Consider the following 27,221-nt stretch of genomic DNA (forward strand, 5'->3'; position numbering starts at 1 on the left):
TAAATAATATGTTGTTAATACCCTCTCTATTGTAGATTAATATTATATCATTATTTACTGTAACTATTGGATACAATAAATGCAATAAATATATATTTAAAAAAAATATTAATGCCATCTATTTGTATCATAATTAATATTAAAATTTTTAAAAGTTAATTTCAATTTTTATTTGATTATTAATAAAATATAATACATTTTTCATAATTCAAGGTTAATTCAACAACAAAAATCAATTATATTAAATGTTTAGATTATGACACATTATATATATTTAATTTATATATAATTATACTTTTAAAAAAATTAATTAATAGTTATTAGAAATAATGTTAATTAATAGTTATTATTTATAATAATAATTAAAAAAACTAATCAATAATTAGTTACATATTTTATCATCAAAATAATTATTATATATATATTATTGATTACAAGTTTTTATTAATAAGATCAATAGTAGCATCACTTCTATCATATAATTTTAGGTTTAGTTTTAATAATTTTTAAAAAAAAACTTACGATACATAACTTTTTTTATAATAATTTTATTTTAAGAGATATGTAACTATTGGACTGGGTTTGAGTTGATTATGAGTTTCATGAGTAAACATATCATAAACCCAAACCATATATATCACACATTTTTAAAAATAATTATTTTATTCATTAGTATATTTCCTGAACCGACGCCCACCAAAGTTATAGTCATCGTAATCACAATCACTGTCACTATCACTGTTAGTACTATTAAAATTATGACAGTCTATTGACTGTAGACGCGGATGATTGCGGTAAATATCACGGAAAAACTGGTCACCGATTAGATGCAAATAATTAAACCGAATTGTCAAATGTGTCAATCGATTCAATCGGTTCAACAAATCGCTGGCAAGTCGTATATCAGTGTCCACCAGAGGATAACAATCATTATAACAATGCACTGATAGTCGTCTTAATTGCCGAGTCATATGTTCATTGATTACGGCAAACATACGGACAATTTGTGATATATTTGTCTCCATTAATGGCTTATATTTGAATGCCTTAAGTCGGCAACAATTGCGGCCAATAGTGGCCAACAAATTATCAGCAAATTCTTGGTCGCCGCCAAAGTCGGTCAACACAACGATCTTTAGTTGTATTAATTGTTTCATTTGTTCAAAACCGGTAATCAATGACTTGCGTCTATCGTTTGTATCGTTAAACAAATCGACTAATATGTCTACTGAAGTAATTTGTTGGCCATAAGTATTGGCATAATTGATAAACAATGGCAACGAAGTGTTGTTTAATCTGAAATTCATTGATTGCAATGATTTCGGTAATAAAACTAAACAACATTTATCATTGCCAGTGAATATATGAGACAATCGGATACTATTGATATACCGGTACTGTTGTCCATAATGTTTAATATGAAGTGATTTCAAGTTTATGAAACAATCAATGAATTTATAAAACAATTGTTTGTTTCGTTTAGTTTTGTATTTCTCGGATGTCATCAACCGTTGGCCAAATCGACGACAATTCTGGTCAATAGTGTGGCTATTGTTCAACCATTCGATAGTATTGTTAAGATATAAGTGTCTCAATTGGGAACAGTATTTAATCAATAAGTTTAGCAAATTATCACAAAAATCAATATCACTTATAGTTACTGTTGTAATGTTTGGACACTTTTTGACCAACAATTCAAACAATTTATCGGTAATTATATGTTTTTCATCAGACCATGACTTTGCATACAAAGTACGCAATAGATTCAAATCAAATACCAGTTGTGTTTCAGTTGTTAATATCAATGACTGCCACTGTTTGGACACCGATTGTAGTCTTAGTTTGTCATCGATTGGCAGATATTGAAGCAATAGTTCCGCCAAATCATCGCCGAAGCGATCAAACGACTCCTTTGTCGCAGTCATTGTGTTGTCTTCAGTGATCTTAAGATTCTGGTTGTCAATAGTCTTGTATTTTTAAAAACTTTATCAATCAATCAATTTACTAAAAATAAATAAATAAATACTTTAATAAATATTAATCACATAACATATTGTAAAAGTGATCAAACTATCGATAGTTCAATCAAATCATTTAAAATTTATTTTAATAAAAATTATGTTAAATTTAATGACAACATAATTAATACTTACATTTGTTTTTACAAATCAATTGTTTTAATAATAATTGTATTCAACTAATATATATATATATATATATATATACTGTATATACAGTACATAAATTACAATCAATTAATATTTTTTACAGATACTGTTTAATTATTTACAATTAGTAGATATACTGTACTATTAATTATACTGTATAATATACAGTGTATATAATATTTAATAATTTAAAAATAATTTATAAATATTTTTAACATATGATATAGTAAGCTCCGCCCCTATTGAAAACATTGCTCTAAAATATTAGATTATTAGTACTTTAATTAAATTTATTACATTTTGTTTCAACTTAACAAAAAAAATGATATATATTTCTGATTTTTACTGATAAATTAATTATAATTATAAATATAATAAACATATTTTTTTAAAAAAATACTATTACTGTAATAAATTTATGAAATTTGTATTGAAAATGTATTATCAATGAATAGAGAAAAAAATGTAATGTAATATAATATAATGAGATCATATGATTTTAAAAATATAACAAAATATTTAAATAGTTTAACAAAAAAATAACAAATAATAGTTAAAATTATATTTTATGTCTAAGTTAGCTAATGATATCAACTAAATAGTTAGTTTGCATACACAGTGTTTTTAATTATTGAAAAATATTTTTAAAACTCTTTCAACTCGTCATTACTTTTAATAATTTAAGGCAAAAAAAGTTATCTGAAAAGAAAATCAATGATTTGTTTATATGATTTGGACTCAAATGAGGAAACCGTTTGATTAATTAAACGCCAGTTTTTCATCAATGAGTTAAACGACGAAATGTTTGCAAACTTTTCCTTAATTATGTCCCAATCGATGTCCGACTCGTTGTCAAAGTTGTATTTAAACAAACAATATATGAGTCGTGCGGTATCTTCTGTGTGTCCACTGGTCCTCGCAATTGATCCCATTGTGCTACAGACCAACGAAATGGGTAATACCAGTGTTGGTCGACTGTAAACTCACTCATAGTTTCAACACATTTTTATCGTATTGATTACAATACAAATAAAACAATTTCTTTAATTATCAAAAAATATTTCAAACTCTTTTAAGCCGTCGTCGTCTGGATTGAGATATTGTGGCAAAAGATTGTCGTAAAGAAAATGAATGATTTGTTTATATGATTTCGACTCAAATGAGGGAACCGTTTGTTTAATTAAACGCCAGTTTCTCATCAATGCGTTGAACGACGAAATGTTTGCAAACTTTTCCTTAATTACATCCCAATCGATGTCCGACTCGTCGGTGAAGTCATATCTAATCAAACAATATATGAGTCGTGCGGTGTCTTTGTGTGTCCACTGGTCCTCCAATTGATCCCATTGTGCTACAGACCAACGCAAATGTTTATACCAGCGATTAGCGACTATAAACTCACTCCTATTAATTTCGGCCAACTCTTTGATTTGTTTATACGGAATATTTTTGGTGAACACATGTTGTTTAAGATCATCGGTATTCAGCACTCGTTTCATTGATGACAATAGTCGTCGGTCTTCATCTATAGACCACTTTCCTCTATCATATGGTTCACCATTTTTATCGTAATTCGTGTCATAATATACTTGCAGTGATTGGGGATTACACATAAACTTTTCCGATATCTTTGACCACTTTCTACCGTAAAGTGATAGCAATTGTTTTAATTGGACTTTGATCTCATCCGACAACTCTTTTGGTTGTTTCAATGTATTGAATTTACTTCTCGCGTAATGATATACATCACAAATACTACGGTTAGGCAAACCGTTAGCCAATCTCAACAAAAACTGTGAGCTTCTCATAAAATAACGAAACGATTTCCTCTCCTGTTTAGTATAGTTGTCGCTTAACGCAAAATATCCTAATAAACGTGTTTTAGTATTTTCATCGCATTCGTAATCATCACAAAACTTATCCCAATTTTGTTTCAATATTTTCAATTCATGTTTACTTAACATTCCTTTAATTACTTTTAAATTGTTTTCATTAATAATTTTCTTCTCTTTTTGTCCGATAAAAGCATAGGGAATGAGTCGATGTAATTGTGAATCACTTAATAGTGTGGTATTTGTATTGTCGATACTTTTATCGCAATCACTATAAACACTATTTGTCACAAATTGTGTGTTTAATGCATTGTTTGTAATATTCGCAGTGTTTTTCACACCGTTTTCGACAATTGAATCGTTTTTTGAAACTTTTTTATCATCAAATGTGTCTATCATTTCACAATCATCTGAATTAGTATTATTAAACTTTTCGCAACTTTCACTTAAAGAGTGATTAAATTTAATAATTTTATTAAACTTATTATTATAGCAATCGGTGACAACAAAACCGTTTGCAATACTTTTACCACTTATTAATTGTTTGTCATTTAATTGATAATCAATTAATTGATTCATCAATTTTTTATCATCAAATTTGGGTCTCATTTCAGAATTATTATTATTTTTATTACTTTCACTTAAATTATTTGTATCATTCATATGAATGTCATTATATTTAATAACTTTATTTAACTTATTATTATAACAATCGGTAACAACAAAACCGTATCGTTTATTGTATTGATTTTTATACATTATTTTACTTTTTTTTATTGCAATCACTTATCAAATAAAAATATTAATGTTTTTTTAAAAACAAAACCAAAAAACAAATTATTGACATTTTAAACAAATTTATGAATAATATTAGTTTATTTGTAAAATAACTTTTAAAAAAAAATTAATTAATTAATATATTATTGTTTGTTGTGTTTCACGTGTTGTTTGTGTTTATGTTATATTGACAGACATATCGATGACATCACTGTTTGAATGTGAAAATTATTGCATACATTCAAACATACATTACGTTTGAAATAAAAATATTTTATATTAATTACTGTATAATAGTGTATATTATTAGTAAAAAAATAGGTGTCAATAAAGTTATAGACGTTATTTATATCCATATATTTATAGTGAACTTAAAGTATTCAAACAATAAGTGTGTTTTTTTTAAATTAATTGATTTTTGATGTTTTGTTTTTTTTAAATAATAATTATTTTATTTTAATGTTTCTTTTTTTCTGAATATTTTTACTGATAAACTAATTAAATATTTTAAAAAATAATATTTTAATACTAAATAAAAATAATTTTTTAATTGATTTAAACATTGATTAAATTTATTATTTAATTTAATATCAATGAATAAAACAAAAATTAACATTTAATTAAAATATATATTATATACCGTATACTATATAATGAGATGATATTTTATATAAATAAATAAATAGTTAAATGAATTATTTTTGTAAAATATATATTTAATTTATGTCATCAAAAAAAATATTTAGTTTAAATCTTAATGCAAAACACAAAGTGTTTTAATTACTAAAAAACATTTCAAACTCTTTTAAAGCCATTGTCGTCTGGATTAAGATATTGTGGCAAAAGATTGTCGTAAAAATTTCAATCAATCATTTGTTTCTTATGATTATATAATAAATTATTATAACTAAAAAAATTAATTTTTAATTACATTATATGTTTTATAATGATTTTTAAAAATATAACAAATTAACAAAATAGTTAAATGATATCAAACTAAATAGTTTGGTTTGAAAACTTAATACAAAACACACAGTGTTTTCAATTATTGAAAAACATTTCAAACTCTTTTAAGCCGTCGTCGTCTGGATTGAGATATTGTGGCAAAAGATTATCGTAAAGAAAATCAATGATTTGTTTATATGATTTCGACTCAAACGAGGGAACCGTTTGTTTTATTAAACGCCAGTTTCTCATCAATGCGTTAAACGACGAAATGTTTAAAAACTTTTCCTTAATTACATCCCAATCGATGGCCGATTCGTCGGTGAAGTCATATCTAAACAAACAATATATGAGTTGAGCGGTATCTTTGTGTGTCCACTGGTCCTCCAATTGATCCCATTGTGCTAAAGACCAACGCAACTGTTTATGCCAGCGTTGAGCTACTGAAACCAAACACCTATTGATTTTCGACAAATCCCTGACCAGTTTGAACGGTATATTTTTGGTAAAAACATATTGTTTGAGATCATCGGTATTCAACACTTGTCTCATTGCTGTCAACATTCGTCGGTCTTCATCCAGAGTCCACTTTCCCTTATCATATGGTTCACCATTTGAGTTGTAATAGAAATCATAATATGTTGTCACTGATGACGGTAAGCACATATACTTTTCGGCAATTTTAGCCCATTTTCTACCGTATTGTCGACGCAATTGTAGTATATTATCCATTTCCTCATCTGACAGATCAATCATATGTTTCAATGTATTGAATCTAACCCGTGCTGTCAGATAAATGTTAACAATTGTACGGTTAGGCAAACCGTTGGCCAATCGCAACAAAAACTGTGAGCTTCTCATAAAATTACGAAATGCTTTCCTCTCTTGTTTAGTATAGTTATCGCTGAACGAAAAAAATCCTAATAAACGTGTTTTCATATTTTCATCGCATTCATAGTCATCACAAAATTGTTGCCAATTTTGTGTCAATATTTCCATTTCATATTTACTAAACTTTGTTGTAATTACTATTAGATTATTGTCTTTAATAATTTGTTTTTCTTTTGGTCCGATAAAAGTATAGGGAATTAATACATGTAATGGAGAATCACTAACAAAACATTTATTATCATTATTAGTATTGCAATTACTATAATCACTAGTACTACTAGTGTGATAATACTCATTGGCTGATTGTTTATTGAATTCAATACTAGTTTTATTAATTGCAGTGTTTTTTGTCAAAAAGTTTTCAATACTTTTATCATTCATTACTTTATTGTTATCAAATGTGTCTATCATTTCACAATCATTTAAATTATTATTATTATTACTACTAATTGATTGTTCCGTATATTTACTATTAGTTTGCAAACATTTGTTGTCAATAGTATTATTATTATGATTACTATAATTGTTATGAAACTTTTCACAATTTTCACTTAAAGAGTCATTAAATTCAATAATTTTATTAAATTTATTATTATAGCAATCGGTGACAACAAAACCGTTTGCAATACTTTTACCAATTATTACTTGTTTGTCATTTAATTTATAATCAATTGATTCAATCATCAATTTTTTATCATTAAATTTGGGTCTCATTTCACAATTATTATCTGAATTATTCATATTATTATTACTTTTACTTAAAATTTCACAATTATTTGTATCATTCGTATCATTATATTTAATAACTTTATTTAATTTATTATTATAACAATCGGTAACAACAAAACCGTATCGTTTGTTGTATTGATTTTTATACATTATTTTACTTTTTTTATTGCAATCACTTATCAAATAAAAATATTAATGTATTTAAAAAAAAAATAAAACCAAAAAAAAATTATTTAGATTTTTAACAAATTTATGAATAATATTTCATTCAAAAACATTAGTTTATTGTTACATAACTTTTTAAAAAATTAATTAATTAATTAATATTATTGTTTGTTGTGTTTCACGTGTTGTTTGTGTTTATTATGTTGTATTGACAGACATATCGATGACATCACTGTTTGAATGTTAAAATTATTGCATACATTCACACATACATTACGTTAGAAATAAAAATATTTTATATAAATTACTGTAATTGTGTATATTATTAGTAAAAAAATAGGTGTCAATAAAGTTATAGACGTTATTGATATCCATATATTTATAGTCAACTTAAAGTATACAAACAATAAGTGTGTTTTGAAAGTAAAAATATTTTTTTAGAAACAATTACCGGTAAACTAATTAAATATTTAAAAAATATTTTAATACTAAATAAAAATAATATTAAATTTTTTAATTGATTTAAACATTAATGAAATTTATTATTTAATTTAATATCAATGAATAAAACAAAAATTAATATTTAACATAAATTTAACATTTAATTAAAATATATGATATATAAGATTTTATACCGTATACTATATAATGAGATCATATTTTATATAATTAAATAAATAGTTAATTGAATTAGTTATTAATATACAGTATATTTAATTTATGTCATCAAAAAACAAATATTTAGTTTAAATTTAATGCAAAACAAACAGTGTTTTAATTACAACAAAAAAACAAAACATTTCAAACTCTTTAAAGCCATTGTCTTCAGGATTAAGATATTGTGGCTAAAGATTGTCGTAAAAATTTCAATCAATCATTTGTTTCTTATGATTATATAATAAATTATTATAACTAAAAAAATTAATTTTTAATTACATTATACGTTTTATAATGATTTTTAAAAATATAACAAATTAACAAAATAGTTAAATGATAAAAAAACTAAATAGTTTTGTTTGAAATCTTAATACAAAACACACAGTGTTTTCAATTATTGAAAAACATTTCAAACTCTTTTAAGCCGTCGTCGTCTGGATTGAGATATTGTGGCAAAAGATTGTCGTAAAGAAAATCAATGATTTGTTTATATGATTTCGACTCAAATGTGGGAACCGTTTGCTTAATTAAACGCCAGTTTCTCATCAATGCGTTAAACGACGAAATGTTTGCAAACTTTTCCTTAATTACGTCCCAATCGATAGCCGACTCGTCTGTGAAGTCATATCTAAACAAACAGTATATGAGTTGAGCGGTATCTTTGTGTGTCCACTGGTCCTCCAATTGATCCCATTGTGCTACAGACCAACGCAATCGGTAATACCAATGTTGGGCGACTGTAAACTCACTCCTATTAATTTCGGCCAATTGTTTGATCTGTTTATAGGGAATACGTTTCGTAAATATATGTTGACTGAGATCATCGGTATTCAGCCATTGTTTCATTGCAGCCAATAGTCGCCTATTTTCATCCGGTGTCCACTTTCCCGTATCATATGGTTCACCATTTTTATCGTAATAGGTATCATAATATGTTGTCACTGATGACGGATAGCATTGATATTTTTCGGAAATTTTAGCCCATTTTCTACCGTATAGTCGACGCAATTCAAGTATATTATCTTTTTCATCAGCCGATAGTTCACACATACGTTTCAATGTATTAAACTTAACCCTTGCGGTGATATAGATGTTAACAAGTGTACGGTTAGGCAAACCGTTAGCCAATCTAAACAAAAACTGTGAGTTTCTCATAAAATAACGAAACGATTTCCTCTCCTGTTTACTATAGTTATCGCTGAACGAAAAAAATCCTAATAAACGTGTTTTCATATTTTCATCGCATTCGTAGTCATCACAAAATTGTTGCCAATTTTTTCTCAATATTTCCGTTTCATATTTACTAAACTTTGTTGTAATTACTGTTAAATTATTTTCTTCAATAATTTGTTTTTCTTTTGGTCCGTAAAAAGTATAGGGAATTAATACATGTAATGGAGAATCACTAACAAAACATTTATTATCATTATTAGTATTGCAATTACTATAATCACTAGTACTACTAGTGTGATAATACTCATTGGCTGATTGTTTATTGAATTCAATACTAGTTTTATTAATTGCAGTGTTTTTTGTCATAAAGTTTTTGTCAACACTTTTATCATTCATTATTATATTGTTATCAAATGTGTCTATCATTTCACAATCATTTAAATTATTGTTATTATTATTACTAATTGATTGTTCAGTATATTTACTATTACTTTGCGAACATTTGTTGGCAATTGTGTTATTATTATTATTATTACTATTATTACTATAATTGTTATTAAACTTTTCACAATTTTCACTTAAAGAGTCATTAAATTTAATAATTTTATTAAACTTATTATTATAGCAATCGGTGACAACAAAACCGTTTGCAATACTTTTACCACTTATTACTTGTTTATCATTTAATTGATAATCAATTGATTGATTCATCAATTTTTTATCATTAAATGTGTGTCTGATTTCACAATTATTATCTGAATTATTCATATTATTATTACTTTCACTTAAAATTTCACAATTGTTTGTATTATTCATATGAATGTCATTATATTTAATAACTTTATTTAATTTATTATTATAACAATCGGTAACAACAAAACCGTATCGTTTGTTGTATTGATTTTTATACATTGTTTTACTTTATTTTTATTGCAATCACTTATCAAATAAAAATATTAATGTATTTTTAAAAACAAAACTAAAAAAACAAATTATTGACATTTTACACAAATTTATGAATAATATTTCAATCATTTAAACATTAATTTACTGTAAAATAACTTTAAATAAAAGTTAATTAATTAATATATTATTGTTTGTTGTGTTTCACGTGTTGTTTGTGTTTATGTTGTATTGACAGACATATCGATGACATCACTGTTTGAATGTGAAAATTATTGCATACATTCATACATACATTACGTTTGAAATAAAATATATAAAAATTTTTTTTAACATTAATTACTGTATAAATATTGTATATTATTAGTTAGCGCTTAAATAATATTAATTTAGTTTTAAAAATATTTTAAACTATTGAAAATTTTTTTGTTTGTTAATTATAAACAAACAATAAGTGTTAAAAGTTTTAAAAATATAAATGTTTTTTTTAATCAAAAAGAATATTAATTAATTTTTTAAAATTGTTTTGTTTTTTAAAAAATTAATTATTTTATTTGAATAAATAACAAGTGATTTATTATTTAATTTTTAATAAATAGAGAAATTAATAAATTACATAATCTGAATTATATATATATATTTAAATTTTTATGTTTATAAAAATAGATATATAATGAAAATATACGAAAGTATGTAAATTTTTAAGTGTCTAGACTTTTATCATAAATTCAAAAAATACACACAAAAAACATAATGATATATAAAATTATATTACATTTTTGTTTTATTAAATTAATTATAAATATAAATTTTTTAATTTCAATAAAAATATAAAAAAATTAAAGTAATAAATACATTTATTATTTTAGTTTTTATTATTAAATTGATTTTTTTAGTTATATTATATTTAGTTATATATCATTATTTTATATTGTAACTAAAAAATAAATGTAACATTAAAAACTAAAATAATAAACATATTGAATACTTTAAATTTTTATTGCAATTAAAAAATTTATATTTATATTTAATTTAATTTAATTTAAAAAATGTAATATAATCTTATATTAATTAACTTTAATTATAATAATTGACTAAAAGTGACCAGAATTGTTAATATTGATAATATTATATTTATAATAAACTTTTACTATTAATTGGCAAAAAAGCTGCAAATAATTATGGAATCTATACGTTTATAGGCAGAACTTGGGAATATGGGACATGCTTATCTGATAGCTAAGGTCATAGGGAGTACACATACAAAATTTCAATGATTGCAAAGGTTTATAGTATTATACTTAAATAATAGGATTAAATACTTAAGTAAATAGAAAATAGTATAAATATAGTAAATAAATAGTAAATAGGAAGTAAATTTACAAATATAATACATATATAAAGGTTTGAATTTTTATTAATTATTTATTTCAAAAATGAATTTATTTAAATTATCAACAGAAGTGTTGATCAGTAAAGAGAAATGCAAGTAATGGCTCAATCGTAAAGAACTTTTAGTCATTCCCGATAGTAAGCTTGTCCTCAATGTAATCGGGAAATGACTTTTGAAGATGACTAAGATGGGGACGATGTCGTTGCCGTAGGTCACACTCAAAATCTGGTAAATCTGTTGAAATATCAGTCGCTAAAGGGGCTTTTTTAAAAAGTTTTGAATCATGAGTTAGTGGTAGAGCCAAGTAAACAGATTCTGTTAATGATGACGGCACAATTGGCATCACTTGCGATAAATTAGCCAAATGAATGTTAAACAATATAAAATTTCCATTACTGTATTAGTATTTAATTATATATACATTTAAAATCAACAATGTATTCAACAATCAATTAATCATTACCTGAATTGTTATAATCTTTATTGAAATCGGTGGCAATGTAATAATATAATGTTGTCTTATGTCTTGGGAATCATTAATCGGAGGCACCATATCAATTCAAGAACACTGAGAAAACAGAGAGAAAAATGTGTTTAAAAAGATGTCAGTTATTTAAATGACAAAAATATATTTTTAATTGAAATGTCTTTTTTAATATTGACATTTTTAATGTTAGGGGCAAAATAGACAACATTTGTCATTCTATAATTGAACATTAATATATTTATTTAAATATATATGTAATATATAAAATAAATAAATATAATGATAAAAATCGATAATAGTAAATTAATATGATAATTAAAATAGAATTAAAAATGATTATTTCATTTTTAATATGTAATTTTTTTAGATTAATATGACAAAAATATAATAATAAATATATTTATGTACAATTTTTAAATTACAAAAGTATTGTATTTATATAATATATGTAATAATATATATGAATAAAAAATTAACAATATCAGACCTAATTAGCAAGAAATAATTATTAAAATAAAAAAAAATATAGAATCAATTATTAAATCGATTGGCCATTAAATTTCATTAAATTAAATTTCATTAAATTAAATTTTATTAAATTTCATTAAATTAAATTTTATTAAATTTCATTAAATTAAATTTTATTAAATTTCATTAAATTAAGCTTAATTTTAAAATTTAACTTTTTCAAATTTAATGAAATTAAATTTAGTTATATTTAATGAAATTTATAGTACAGTATATTACAGTATATACATATATTATAGTATAGTTAGTAAACATTACTTAGGATTATAATATATTTTTGAATGATTTATTTCCGTATATAAAATATATAAATACTTTGTCAGTCAGTCAGTCAGTCAATCAGTCAGTCAGTCAGTCATTCATTCATTCATTCATTCATTCATTCATTTATTAAATTATGGCTTATAATTTATTTCGTTTAGGTCAGTTGTTAACCAACAAAGATAGGACATACAACTTTCTACGAGATAATGAGTTGTTTCCCCGTCCGACACCAACACCGATATGTGGATTCAACCAAAGTCATGGTGAATGCACACCAGACTTCAGTGGTGATCGGGACGGAAGATGGAGGTGTCAACGAGCCCATAAAGGTAGGAATATGGGTAAAGAGTACTATAAATCAATGGCTGACAATACATGGATTGCTCACACAAAATTTGAAAAAGAAGTCAATCCATTAAAGGTATTCAATTTAAATTTGCAAAAAAACAATACATTAGTAAATCATTTTTAACTGTTTATAGGTTATTTTGTTAACATTGTTTTGCAAATAAGTTAACATATGAAGACGCGATTAGAGAAACATCTCTCTTAATCGGTGAGAGTGAGTACAACATCACCATGGTACAGTATGTGATTGGTATCAGTACTGTCGGGAGGTCATATTTGCCGCACACGACGCCAACATAGCCGAGGGCAAATTGGGTGGTAATGACAGTGATGGCAACGATGTTATTGTTGAAATCGATGAGTCAAAGGTTGGTCATCGAAAATATGATGTCGGAAGGATTCGGGAGGGTTACTGGATCCTTGGATTAGTCGAAAGAGGCACCAATAGGAGTCGATTGATCCATTGCCCTGACAACAAAAGAGATTCAGCAACTTTAATTCCAATCATAAAATCCAACGTCGAACCGGGATCTGTTTTATATACAGATATGTGGAAAGGCTACACCCATTTGACAGATAATGGATTTGTTCATAAGACTGTCAACCACTCGACAAACTTTGTTAACCCCGAGGATCCGGATGTTCACACACAAACCATTGAAGGTTTATGGAAACACATGAAAAGTCATTTGGAAAGGTCGGGTGGTCGCCGTAGTGAACACATGGATCTCTATTTGATTGAATTTATATGGAGAAAACGTGTTCATCAAGCGAGACGGCCATATTTTGAGTCACTTTTGACTGAAATTAAGGCGGTCTATTCTGGACCACTTAAAAAATAATTGATTTATTATTTTTCATGAATAAATAATTGAAATTAAAAATTTGTGTAATTTTTTATGTTAAGTAATACCCTTATAATTAGGTTTAGGTTGCGGATCGAACACCAGGTTAGGTAACGCTGCCGAACGCCAATACATTACAATGTTTTTTTTAAATAATTTTTTTTATTTTAAAAGCTATGTAGCTGGGACCTTCAGATATGAGTTCCTTATATCATAACCAGGGTTTTAAAAATGGAAGGCATAAACAATAGATGCCAATTTTGCCAAATGCCTGCCCTGCCTCTGCCATGCCCGGGGCATCTATTTTCAGGTGGTGACACCTATTATTTTAAGTTTATATTATTAATTAATTTATAAAACATTGTTTTTATAATATATTTGCTTGTATTTTTGTTTTGAATACCTTTAATTAAAAGGTAATATCATTGGAAATAAGTAAATTAATTGTAAATTTAATTAACACGTTAAAACACTAAATTACTTTATTTTTATAATTATAAATACAGTTGCTTTTTAGCAATTTAAATTGGCAGGCAAATAAAATAGATGCCCAAAATGCCAGGCATTTATGGCATCTATTTGGGCATTGCCAGGGCAGGCATTTATTTTCTTAAAACCCTGATTATAACCTATTCATATATAGCACTATATCCTTATTAACTTCCAGGACGTATACGGAAGTGACGCCAAAAGTAGTAATAATTACTATAAAAAATAGTATTTTATTTCAATTCAATAGCAATTGATTTAATCACACGATTATTATTGCATAACATTATTGAAGACAATAATATTAATAATATCAATGACCACAACATCGGCGATATCATCGGTAAAGATGACCACAAATACATTAACAACAATACAACTAATGAGGGATTCGTTTGATCGGTTCGGCGATGATTTGACGGAACTATTGCTTCGGTATCTGAAGATTCAAAGATCTGAAGACATATTGAAACTACAATTAGTTGAAAAACAATGGCAACGATTGATATTCAATGGACAGACAGACATCCAGATTGATATCAATTCGGGACTATTTAGTCAACGATTGAAATTGTTTTCGGCTATTGTCCGAAAGTGTCCAAACATTCACAGTGTTTGCATCCGTGGCTATAATTATATGACACGTAACGACCAACTGGTGGATCTATTGGTTGGTCAGACACTGCGGACATTGCGACACATTAGCTACACTACCGATAGTAGTGGTGGCCATAATTTCGGTCGATTATTGACGGCAATTGGCGGACAATTGTTGAGTTTGGAGTTAAGAAATCTCGGACACAATCACTGTCTAATGATTAAGAAAATCAAAGATTTGTCGCCAAAACTACGTAAACTTGTTGTCAGTAATGGAAATGTTTTACTGGATTTTCGCCACTATTTTGCTGACGACGACGACTCCTCCGGTGTCTGTCTTTTGCCAACAACTCTACAATCGGTTGCATTTCGGTTGACAACTAATTGGCAGTCATTGTTTGGTCAGTTTGCCGACAATTATGGCCAACAATTGACATCTGTGGACATTGTTGTCAAATTTGACAATGAATTGGTTGTCCAGTTATTTGTGGCCACATTATTAACAAAGTTTTATCAATTAAGACGACTTAGACTAACGATTCAAAGTTATTGTACAAAAATTATCGATAGTTTACTAACCCATGGATTCAGTCGGCGGTGTCTGAAATTGAAAAGTTTTGTAATTATTACAAACTTTCAATGGATTCATAATTATCTATTGAATCAATTGATTGATTCATTGGGCAAAGATCTTAAACAATTGAAACGACTGTCCATTGATTGTTGTGCTCTAAACACAAATTCACTAGAAATCAGTGATTCACTGAAACAAATGAAACAATCGACACATTTGTCGCTTAATCTCAGATACTATGACTCCGGTGACCAGTTTTTCAAGATATTGACCTCAATTTACCGCGACTTCAATACATTGACATTATTTTTGCTGATATTAGCCGCCGATCGTTGCAATCGCTGTCCCGTTTGAGTCATTTAAATTCAGTCCGTTTAGCCGATTGTCTTAACACTACTACTATCGCTGACCACTATATTATCGGTGATCTTATTTCGGTCCAACCAAATGTGGCCATTGTTTATATATCGTATAAAAATTTTGACGATAAATTTACCATGGGCAATTGGAATAATCAATTTAATGATTATATTCGTAATATTTATGGGTAGCAAACAAAATGTTTTTTAAAATTGTTTTTTTAATTACATTTAAATTTACTTTTTATTTTTTTATTAATATTTTTAATTGTATTGATATATTAAATAATTCACTATTTTTTATAAAAAAAATTTAATACAATATTTGTAAACTTTGTAATACTTTTATTGTACCGGTATATTATAATAATAATTTGATACAATTTAAAAAAATTGTTATTCTCAATTAAACATTATAAAAATACTTTAAAAAAATATTTATAATACTATTTAATAATACTATTTAATTAATATAATTTGATTTTATGACTTTAAATTAGATTATTTAAAAAATAAATATATATATGATTTGATATTCTTAAATAAACATTTAAAAATTACATTTGAATAATATATTAAATGCATTGGGTGGGGGCGGCTCAGGGAGGTCTAGGCAAACATTACTGTCATGTATTTCAATCAATGCGTTCATATCTTTTCCAACCTAAATATTTAATAAAAAAATAATTAATATTTATTTTTTAATTAATAAGTAATATAAATAAATTGTTATTTTACTAAATAGATAAAAATTAAAATACTTTAATTGACTGAATTAACTAAAATATTTAAAGTAAATTTGATTTAATTTTATTAATAAATAAAATTTTAATAAATCATTGAGTTTTGTGTATACTTTTTTCAGAAAACTTATAGACCAATAGATAATATCGACAATATTTTATAATAAACTAAATCAAAGAAAATAGTTTTTATTAAATGTTGAACATTATTAAAAAATATATTATATTTTTAATAATTAATTAATTACCTGAAAAAATAATGTCATTGTCATTGCATTCATTTGGGGTCCAATAGTTATACCGATTTTGCGATCACTGGACAGTTGTTCAAAATAAGCCATTAGTTTGACTTTGAATCGCATCCGAAACGGGTATCCATTGACTCGCCATTGAATGCGTGACAACAATAGACACATCCCATGAATATTAGCCGATAGTTTTGCTAAACTGTATTGTATTATAAATATCTGACTGCATATACTAATAATACAAATAACATAAAATAATTTTATTTGATAGTCTAACGGTTCAAATAAAATTTGATGTATGATTATTAAATTAATTGGCATTAATGTCAATATAAATATCAAATAGAGTTTTGTAGATGGTTTATTAGAATCATTAATTAGTCGACAAAATGTATTATGATTTTCAATAAACAAATAAATTGATTTGTAAATTGTTATGACATTCAAATTACATTTAAGTATTGTTGAATTGATTTTATTAATAACAATCAATGAAATATAATTGATTGATATCACTGATGAAATACCTATAAAACAATCGATCGTCAGTACATAAAACGGTATCATTTGTAACAATTGCCAAACAATTGATTGAATAAATGTTATCAATGAATAGTATTTCAAGATTACTGAAAACCACATTATTGTTATTGCAATAACTACAATATTTAAAAAAAATTGATTATAATTCTTAAATTAAATTGTTTACTTACTCCAATTTGTAAAAATAAGAAATTCAATTCTATAAATATACTGGACAATTTTTCTAGTTTTAATCATCAGATTATTATCATTATCTAAATTTGGTATCAATTGTTTGATATCCATTTGTATAGTAATTGCATCAATTAGTTTATACCAGATTTGGTCACGTGATAGATGAAACTTTTTATATTGATAAGCAAAATACAATGACGCCAATAAAAATATAATTAAATTATATTGATATAAATTGCCCATAAAATAAGCCATATCATAAAGTATAAGATGTATATTAATATCATTGACATAAATCAATAGACAATATTTTATAATATCGATAAAAAATGTCGATAATATTAGATATTCAACAAAATTGTGTGATTTGTTTTGAACAGATTTTTTATAAAACAAATTGAAATAATAATTGACAATAAAATCAATTAAAATTTGATATTTTAATATATAAATCATATTTAGAAAGTTATTAATAATTTTAATTTAAATATATTCAATAGATAACTAAATGAAGATTAAATTAAATAATAATTAATACAATTATTAAATAAAACTAAACTATTAGACTATATTAAATTAAACTAAAGCAATATTATTATAATTATATTGGATTTATTAAATTTTATGCTAAATTATATTTTATTAGTAATGCTTTTACTTTTTTATATTTAATATTCAAAGTTTTCACGCTATAATTCATTTAAAAACAAGATATTTCTTAAAATTATTAATTATGAAATATTTTTTATAATATATATATATATATATATATTAGAAATAAATTATTTTAATATACTGTATGTATATACTGTATATTAATAAACTTGTTATACACGCCATATTTTAATAAAACATATACATTATAATTATTACCATATATTAGTGAAAAAACAATCAATATTAGCTGTTATCTATCAACATAAAAAATATCATTGAAAAATTAATTATTAATTTATAAGTTTATAAAATAAATTTTTATAAACATACATAATTTCTAAATAGATTTCAAAATACAGAAAAAAACTTTAATTAGCTTAACATAAAATTTTGTTTATATTTATTGATATTTAATAATGTTTAACAAATAAAATTATATCATTGTATTAGTATAGCACAAAATTATAATCAGTTTATTACAATATACAGTATGTGTGTTAAACACAATAATAATTAACTAATAATTAACTAATAATTAATAATATTAATAATAAAATTTGTGTTATTATTAGTTATACACTATTGAAAGGGTAATACTAAGGCCAGTCGACTAAAAGTTAGTTATATTTTACATAAATTTTTGTAAATATATACTGTATATATATATATATCAGGATAAGCGAGGGTAGGGTAGGGGGGCGAGCTATGGTGACAGAATTTATTTACCTATTTTTTTATAATATATCAAAAACAAAACTATTAAATTTAGAAAATAAATTATACGTTATATTCATAAAAAACAAACAAAAATTAATTTAATTAAAATTAAGTTATTTTTAGTGATCACTGGTAGTATAGTAATCGTCATAATAGCCGCACGCGTGTATAAAACGTACGTATTTGCCAAATAAGTGTCTGATTTCCACAATAAACGTTAGGATAGTTACGGGCAATAGTGTCATATATGGACCGATAGCCACACGCATTGAATCCAAACCCAATCTCAGTTCATCGTAGGGATCGGTATCCACTGTAGTCGAGGCCTCATAATATTTAACACCATTCATTAAGTAGACGCTACGCATGTGCTCCCATAGGATCCATAAACCTGTTTCGTGTATCTGTGATAAACTAGATTCATACATATATATATATATATACATACATACATATACACATACACATACACACACATATATACACAAAAAAAATAAATAAAAATTAGTTAAAAGTTATTTTGATTTTTTTGTGTTAAATTAAAAAATTCATAAATAAATATATACTAACATATCCTTCAAATGCTTATGTAGTCTGTGATCGGTTAGGTTTCTATTGATTAAATAGGCATAGCTTTTGTCCTGATAGCCATCCGACGATATGTATAGATGTGGAAACTGATGGGAAGCGTAGATGAAATAGTTGGCGATATTTAATTGGGTAATGACTGCCGACTTTGGCCGCTGTAAGTCGTGGACAACCATTTTCAACATTTCTATTACATCGAAGACATTCAATTGGGAACCGGTTTGGTATCGGTTCAGACCTATCGCTCGTTTCAATATTTTCTGTTCAATTGGTGTCGAATTGTTCTTTCAGTTTGTAATTAAAGTTAATTATTATTTGTTTTTTTTAATAATAAAGTTTTGTTTTTTTTGCATAAAAATGTATAGTTATAATAAAATAATTAATAATAATAATAATAATATTAATATAATTATAATACTAATTATAATACTAATTATAATACTAATTATAATACTAATTATAATACTAATTATAATACTAATTATAATACTAATTATAATACTAATTATAATACTAATTATAATACTAATTATAATACTAATTATAATACTAATTATAATACTAATTATAATACTAATTATAATAATAATTATAATAATAATTATAATACTAATTATAATACTAATTATAATAATAATTATGATAATACTTTGATATTATTAAATAATATTTAAAAAATTATTTAATATAAAATTACTGTAAACTTTATATAGTATATAACCGTAAAAATATTAATTAAATTAATATATTAATATAATATTAAAATAATATATTATTAAATTAATATAAATTAAATAAATTAAAATTATTTCGTATAATAATATTTAATAGTTTTAAAATATCTATATAAAATATCTCTATTATATATACAATTTAAATACTTTAATTACTTATGTAATGTTTTTTTTGTTTTAAAAAAAATATTTTTTACTATAATTTATATTTAAAAAAAAATCAAATTACCTTAAACACAATGAATCGTTCGTAAAGCATAACAAATTTAATGATTAGTTTAGGCCTATGAGCTAATAGGCTATCGTATGTATTGATTGTTTGGTATGGATTGACAATATATATTGACATTATTTCCTGATTGATTAGATTAATAGTCAATGCATTCACTATGAATAGTGTGCCAAACAATATATAGTGAAAATAATTTGAAGTCAATTTGAATGAAACTAAATTAATTTAATAAATAGATTTTTTTTAAAAAATTAATATTACAAATACTGTATATATATATATCAATATATATATTTATTAAATATATATATTATTTTAATATAAATTTTAAATTATAACTTACATCCCATACCCAATGCATTACATATTTGCCAAAATTCTGTATAAATATTCCACTTATTATTATTATTAGTTGAACTAAAATTAATTAATTAATAATTTAATTTATTTTATCTGAATTACAATTATAGAAATTTCACTCAAAAATAAAATTATTTTTTTTAAATATAGCTTAATTATACGTACAATTGTGTATTATTATGATTGTATGAAATGTTAATTATTTTATTATTATAAACAGCATATAATATTGTTGAAACGAGTATGCTCAAAATAAAACTCCACCAAAACTAATTATTATTTTTTTAATTAAAATAAAAAAATGATTAATATTTTTTAAAAATCAATTATTTTATAGACTATTGATTAAATAAAATATAAAGAAAAAAAAATCTATAATTTAATTTTGTTTTTATATAAAAGTTATTTATAGTAAAAAAAATGAATAAAATCTTTGTTTAAAATTATGTTGAAATTAAATTTTTAAAATCTTTTAAAAATACTTACATAATTAGTTAGTATATCTGCAATACCATAGAATTTATTATACGATTCTATCGGATAATAAGTGCCCATAATTACGGCACTCAACGATTTATACGGACATATCAAATGAAATTGATTTAATAGATCGGACTTCAGATGAAATTCATTCGGTACTAAATCTACTCGCTTTTTATAAAAAAAAATATTAAAAATTTTTATTTATTAAAACTAAACAAAAATATAATTATAAATTTATAATAATTAAAAAATATTACAATTATTATTAAAATAATAAATAAATAAATATAATTACCATAGTTTCTGCACATTTTAGTGTTATTTCATGTAAATCCAAACCGGGATATAGATCGGTAACATTACTGTCCAATGCAATTGGTATAACACTAATAATTATTAATTAAATTATTTAAAAAAATACAATAATACAAGTTACAAATAAATAAAATAAATATTTTTTTTTTAATAAAAAATATATATATACCCATAATTGATACGTCTAGTCAATTCATATATAATATTAAAATTTAGATCACAAAAATATTGATTTTCTATTAATGGATGCTTTTTTTAAAAAAAAAATATATATATATAATAATAATCATTAAAAATATTTTTATATCTCAAATTAAATATTTCTTAAAAAAATATATAAATATAATGTTTTTTTTTAAAATTATATATTTAATTTATTTTATAATTATTTTTAAAAAAGACATATTGAAAATTTTGTATAACATTTTATTTTATCGGCAATATTAATACTTATAGATAAATTTAATTTTTTAATTAATATTTTCTAAAATATAATAATTTAAATATTGAATAATAATACTATTATTATTTTATATTGCTAATACAAACTATTAAATAAACTTGCATTAAACTTTATTTACATATAAATATAAATTACAAATTTTTAAAAATAAATAAATAATAAAATTAATTACAAATGTTGGCCAGGTAAACGTAAAATTGCCTAATTGTTGAAATTTATGATCAAATTGATACGGATGAGTTTCTTTTAGTAGATTCCTCTCGCATACTATATATGGAGCTAATTTAAAATACATAACTTATCAAGCTAATTAACAGTTAGTTTGCAATAACTAAAATTATAAATTATTATTATTATTTTTAAAATATATAGCTGGTTAAAAAAACACTAATATTTAAAACAATAATAAACAAATATACTAATAATATTAATATTAAGTAGTTTTAATTAAAAAATATTTAATTAAAAAAATATTTAATTAAAAAAATATACACTAGTACAGTATATTTTTAAAAAATCTACATATTAATTTTATAATACTAATTGTTTACAAAAAAAATTGTTTACTTATACTTATGTCTCTATTATAATATTGTTTATAACATTTTCAAATTGAATCTAATATTAGACCCTTTATTTAACAACAATTAGATAATATATATTCAAATATTTCTATTGAATAATAAAATATTATTCATGTACTGTACTGTACATAATAATTACTTTTTTTGAAAAAATGTTTTTTAAAAATAATAAAAGTAATAATGGTTTTTATAAATACCAGTTTGTCTATTCATTTACTATTTGAATACTAATTATTCTACTATTGTTATATAATGTTATATATATCTATATATATATATAAAACATAACTAATTTATATAATATATAATAGACTAAAATCTATAAAATTATTTATTTATTCATTTTTAATTCAAGTGCTAATGATAGTAGTAAAAAAACATACTGAAAATTTTATATAACATATTATTTTATCGGCAATATTAATACTTATAGTTAAATTTAATTTTAATTAATACTTTCAAAAAATATAATAATTTAAATATTGAATAATAATAATAATAATAATATTTTATATTACATTTACAAACTAGCATTAAACTTTATTTATATATATAAATATAAAATAGTTTAAAGTAATGTACTTATTTTCTAAAAAAATAAATATATTTATAAATTAATAATAAACAGATAAATACTTATATAATATTTAATTTTTTTTTAAATATGCTATAAATTATATTTATTATTATTTATTATCTTAACATTATTAATTTGTTAATTGTATTTATTAATAAAAAAATATAATAAAGAAAAATTAAGTAAAAGCTATAATTAATATACACTATTAAATAAATATTAAAATTACATTTATTAAAAAAATATTGATTTTATAAAATCAATATAAAATATTAAATAAAAATCAGAAATTAAATTAAAAGCTAATTTACACTAATTGATGGCACAATTACTATGCAATAACTGATTTATTAACTGATAGACAGACTAACTCATTGATTATTTTTAATATAATTTAATTTTTGTTTCTGAAAATAATAAATACATTAAATAGTTATTGATTACGACTGTTATGACGACAACAACACGTGCGATGCACGTGTTTTATTTTGGCCCAAATGTCGGTACACTACTAATAATAAAACATTTATTTAAATAGTCATCAATTGAGTCATTCAAATGACATAAAATTTTTAATAATAATTATTAAACATTTTTATGATATTCAAGTCCAGAAAAAGTTGTAAATATTTTATTACAATTATTGTAATAAAATATTTATAACTTTATCTGGACTTGTATATCATAAAAATATCAAATATATGAATATTAAATACATGTGTGATATAAAAATTCCGGGGGAAAAAATTTGCATTAAATCAAAATTTATTTCAATATAAATCTAGTGTTCATTATATATATATATATATATATATATATATATATAAAGCGGCCGTTAGTTTGTAATTATAATAATTGTCGCAAAAATTTCTAAATTAAATCGCATTTGAAGAGACTGTCAAATGTGATGTCGAGTATTGCGATCAAACATTTAATCAAAAAATTACTATTCACTAGACTTATAATCAATACATTTGTCTTAATCACGATTTGTTTGTTTCAGTATTTTCCGAATTCAAATGTGTGATTATAGTAATTGTAATAAACGTTTTACTTGATTGAATAGTTTAAATCAATACTAAAGTTATTCATCAAAAAAACAACTCTTGATTATCATATTTTTTTAGTAAACCATTGATTATTTTGATTTATTAACTAAAAAATTAATATGTAATAAATAAATAAATATGTATATATATATATATTTAACTTGAATTTAATTATAATTAATTATTATAATAGTAATTAGTTTTACAAATTTGAATCTAAAATTTCAATAATAATGAGAAATAATTTTTTAAGTTTTATGATATGAATATTAATGTATTATTATTAATAACTTTTTTTTAAATTGTTTTACTATATTATTTAAATTTATATAATATTAATATAAATAAATAATTAATTATTGGTAAAACAAATTGCCCATGATAAATTTGTTGGACGCGTTATGATTGACAAAAACATTGGTCAGTTTTGGCTGTTTTTGAATCAATTTGATGACCAACTGTTTACCGATACCACCGCCGTCGCCGCCGATATCAGTGTTGTCGACATCCGTTAGTCGCAGTGATCGCAAGTGTCTCAGTTTGGCCAACTCGCTCACTGTTTTGTCGGTAATCCCAACAAACGGCATATCCAAATACTCGAGACGCGGCAAATGTTGGCCAATATTGGCCAGAAATTCATCAGCAAATCGGTTAGTTGTCACATAAATAGACAAATGTGTTAACCGATTCATCGATTTCAGCGCTAAACTTGTAATCCGTTTGGTCAGTGACCACTGGTCGTCCGCATCGTATCGGGTGCCAACGCTAATGTTAAATCGTTTCAATCGGCGGCCACCTCTATGTTCACTAATAATGGCCATCAGCTGTACGATTGTCGGCTTGTTTAGGGTTCCGCCGACTATAGTCAATCCAGTCAATTGATGGTCACCAGTGTTGGCCAAGTGGTCCACCATAGCTACCAGATATTGATCGGCATTTGTTTTGTTAAGAATTACATGAAAACCCCGTAACTGTGACAACAATGCCATTGTTTGGACCAAACGATGACAATTTTTTCCATCAAAATAGCTAAGTAGTGTCAGATCCAGTAACTTGAGTTGACGGCCATATTGTCCAGCAAATTGCCGAAACAATGATACATAATCGGCATCGGCGGTCACCTGAATGTTCAACAAATTCAACAATTTTGGCAAACGAAACCTACGACTGTCGCCGCCATCGTATAGATGTATCAAATGATTGAATCGATGTTCATCTGAATCTTCAATGAGTATTACTTTTTCCAATTGATCCAACAGTGGCAGCCATTTGACAACAATTTTCGGATCAAAAGTATTTATCCGAATCGATCGCAACTGTTTAGCAAAATGTTTACCGAAAAACATGTCTACCGTTGGTTCGGTTAGCGACCAAAATCTTGATCCGTTTGTAAGTATCGACAAACGTTGCAATTCGGGACAGTATTTCATCAACAGTTGCAGATAGTCGTCGGTCATCCTATCGATACCAGTGATCGAAACCCGACTGAGGTTTGGAAAGTTTTTTACGAGTGTCTCAAACAATTCAAACATATTATTACCAAAATGTTTGTATTGTTTGATCAGTTGATTGCCATTGAAATAGAGATCCGTTTGTGTACTGAATATTACTCGACGAAAACATTTGCAAACCAATTGAAGTCTTAGCCGATTACCGATAGACAGTCCGGTCAGCAATTGTCGACACAATTCGTCGTCGAACCGATCAAACGAGTCTTTCGCTAGTTTTACGATATCTTTGACTTTCGTGTCGACAAAACCGCGTTTGAAATCACCGAAAGTCTTCACACATTCAATCTGTTTGCCATCAAATCTTAGCTGAACTTTGATGATCGTCTCTATTGCCCGTTGAAACTGTTTGGACATCGACTGTAATCGCAATTTGTCGACAGTCGGCAAATATCGGATCAATTGTTTGACCAGATTATCGCCAAAACGATCAAACGATTGTCTATTCATTGTTGTTCACTGACTGACTAACAATTTTTCTTAAATAATCTTTTTTTATACTATTATTATATAATATCTAGTATTTTTCCGATTATCTGCTAAATTAACAACAAAATATCAAATTAACAATTGATTTATACAACTAACTAACTAATAATACTTACAAAAAATTATAAACTAATTTCCGTAACCTTATTACTATTATATACTTATATAAAACAATATTAAATACAAAAAACACATTTTATTATAATATGATACCCATTAGTAATCAATGATTAATTAATTGGTGAGTCACTGGACATCAAAAATGAAAAATTGTTACTAACTTTTTCCGGTAAAATTTTTTTTATTTAAAAAAATAATTTTATTTACATAATATTTTTTTTGAAATAATATACAGTATTTCAATTCAATATAGTTTTTAGTTTAGTTAATTATAAAATATTTAAATTTTTTTTTTATTAAACTTATATTTAGTTAATCACTGGATTCAAACATTATGACTAAAATTGCAATCATTTTATATGTTTATTATATGAATACAAATATATTAGATATTTCTGAAAAATATTGCAATATAAATATATTAAGTTACATATATATATATAACTTATATATATATATATATATATATATATATTATACATCTATTGATTTCCTGTAAGTTATTGTAGTAAT

At 24.2% G+C, this 27,221-nt stretch overlaps 4 protein-coding genes across 4 annotated transcripts; all 4 read right to left on the reverse strand.

Moving 5' to 3' along the window:
• Positions 1 to 3,211: 3,211 nt before the first annotated feature.
• Positions 3,212 to 4,399, reverse strand: LOC128954409 (cyclin-D-binding Myb-like transcription factor 1). Its single transcript, XM_054299987.1, has one exon. The coding sequence runs from the start codon at positions 4,397 to 4,399 to the stop codon at positions 3,212 to 3,214; it is 1,188 nt and encodes a 395-aa protein (XP_054155962.1).
• Positions 4,400 to 5,818: 1,419 nt separating this feature from the next.
• Positions 5,819 to 6,994, reverse strand: LOC128954410 (cyclin-D-binding Myb-like transcription factor 1). The gene has a single exon (XM_054299988.1). It carries the CDS (start codon positions 6,992 to 6,994, stop codon positions 5,819 to 5,821), a length of 1,176 nt encoding a protein of 391 aa, XP_054155963.1.
• Positions 6,995 to 8,554: 1,560 nt separating this feature from the next.
• Positions 8,555 to 9,733, reverse strand: LOC128954411 (cyclin-D-binding Myb-like transcription factor 1). Its single transcript, XM_054299989.1, has one exon. The coding sequence runs from the start codon at positions 9,731 to 9,733 to the stop codon at positions 8,555 to 8,557; it is 1,179 nt and encodes a 392-aa protein (XP_054155964.1).
• Positions 9,734 to 24,947: 15,214 nt separating this feature from the next.
• Positions 24,948 to 26,751, reverse strand: LOC128954412 (uncharacterized). The gene is made up of 2 exons (XM_054299991.1): positions 26,705 to 26,751; positions 24,948 to 26,638 (listed from the first exon to the last, which is right to left on the reverse strand). The coding sequence occupies exon 2, from the start codon at positions 26,547 to 26,549 to the stop codon at positions 24,948 to 24,950; it is 1,602 nt and encodes a 533-aa protein (XP_054155966.1). The 5' UTR covers positions 26,550 to 26,638; positions 26,705 to 26,751.
• Positions 26,752 to 27,221: the final 470 nt, after the last annotated feature.

The sequence above is a fragment of the Oppia nitens genome, unplaced genomic scaffold, assembly GCF_028296485.1.
Source record: "Oppia nitens isolate AA-2021 unplaced genomic scaffold, nextdenovo-longstitch-racon4-pilon3 scaffold27_pilon_pilon_pilon, whole genome shotgun sequence".
In the NCBI taxonomy this organism is placed as follows: domain Eukaryota; kingdom Metazoa; phylum Arthropoda; class Arachnida; order Sarcoptiformes; family Oppiidae; genus Oppia; species Oppia nitens.

Excerpts from the sequence above, each read along its gene's own strand:
- LOC128954409 (XM_054299987.1), bottom strand. The coding sequence starts at position 4,399 with ATGATAGACACATTTGATGATAAAAAAGTTTCAAAAAACGATTCAATT.
- LOC128954410 (XM_054299988.1), bottom strand. The coding sequence starts at position 6,994 with ATGAATGATAAAAGTATTGAAAACTTTTTGACAAAAAACACTGCAATT.
- LOC128954411 (XM_054299989.1), bottom strand. The coding sequence starts at position 9,733 with ATGAATGATAAAAGTGTTGACAAAAACTTTATGACAAAAAACACTGCA.
- LOC128954412 (XM_054299991.1), bottom strand. The coding sequence starts at position 26,549 with ATGAATAGACAATCGTTTGATCGTTTTGGCGATAATCTGGTCAAACAA.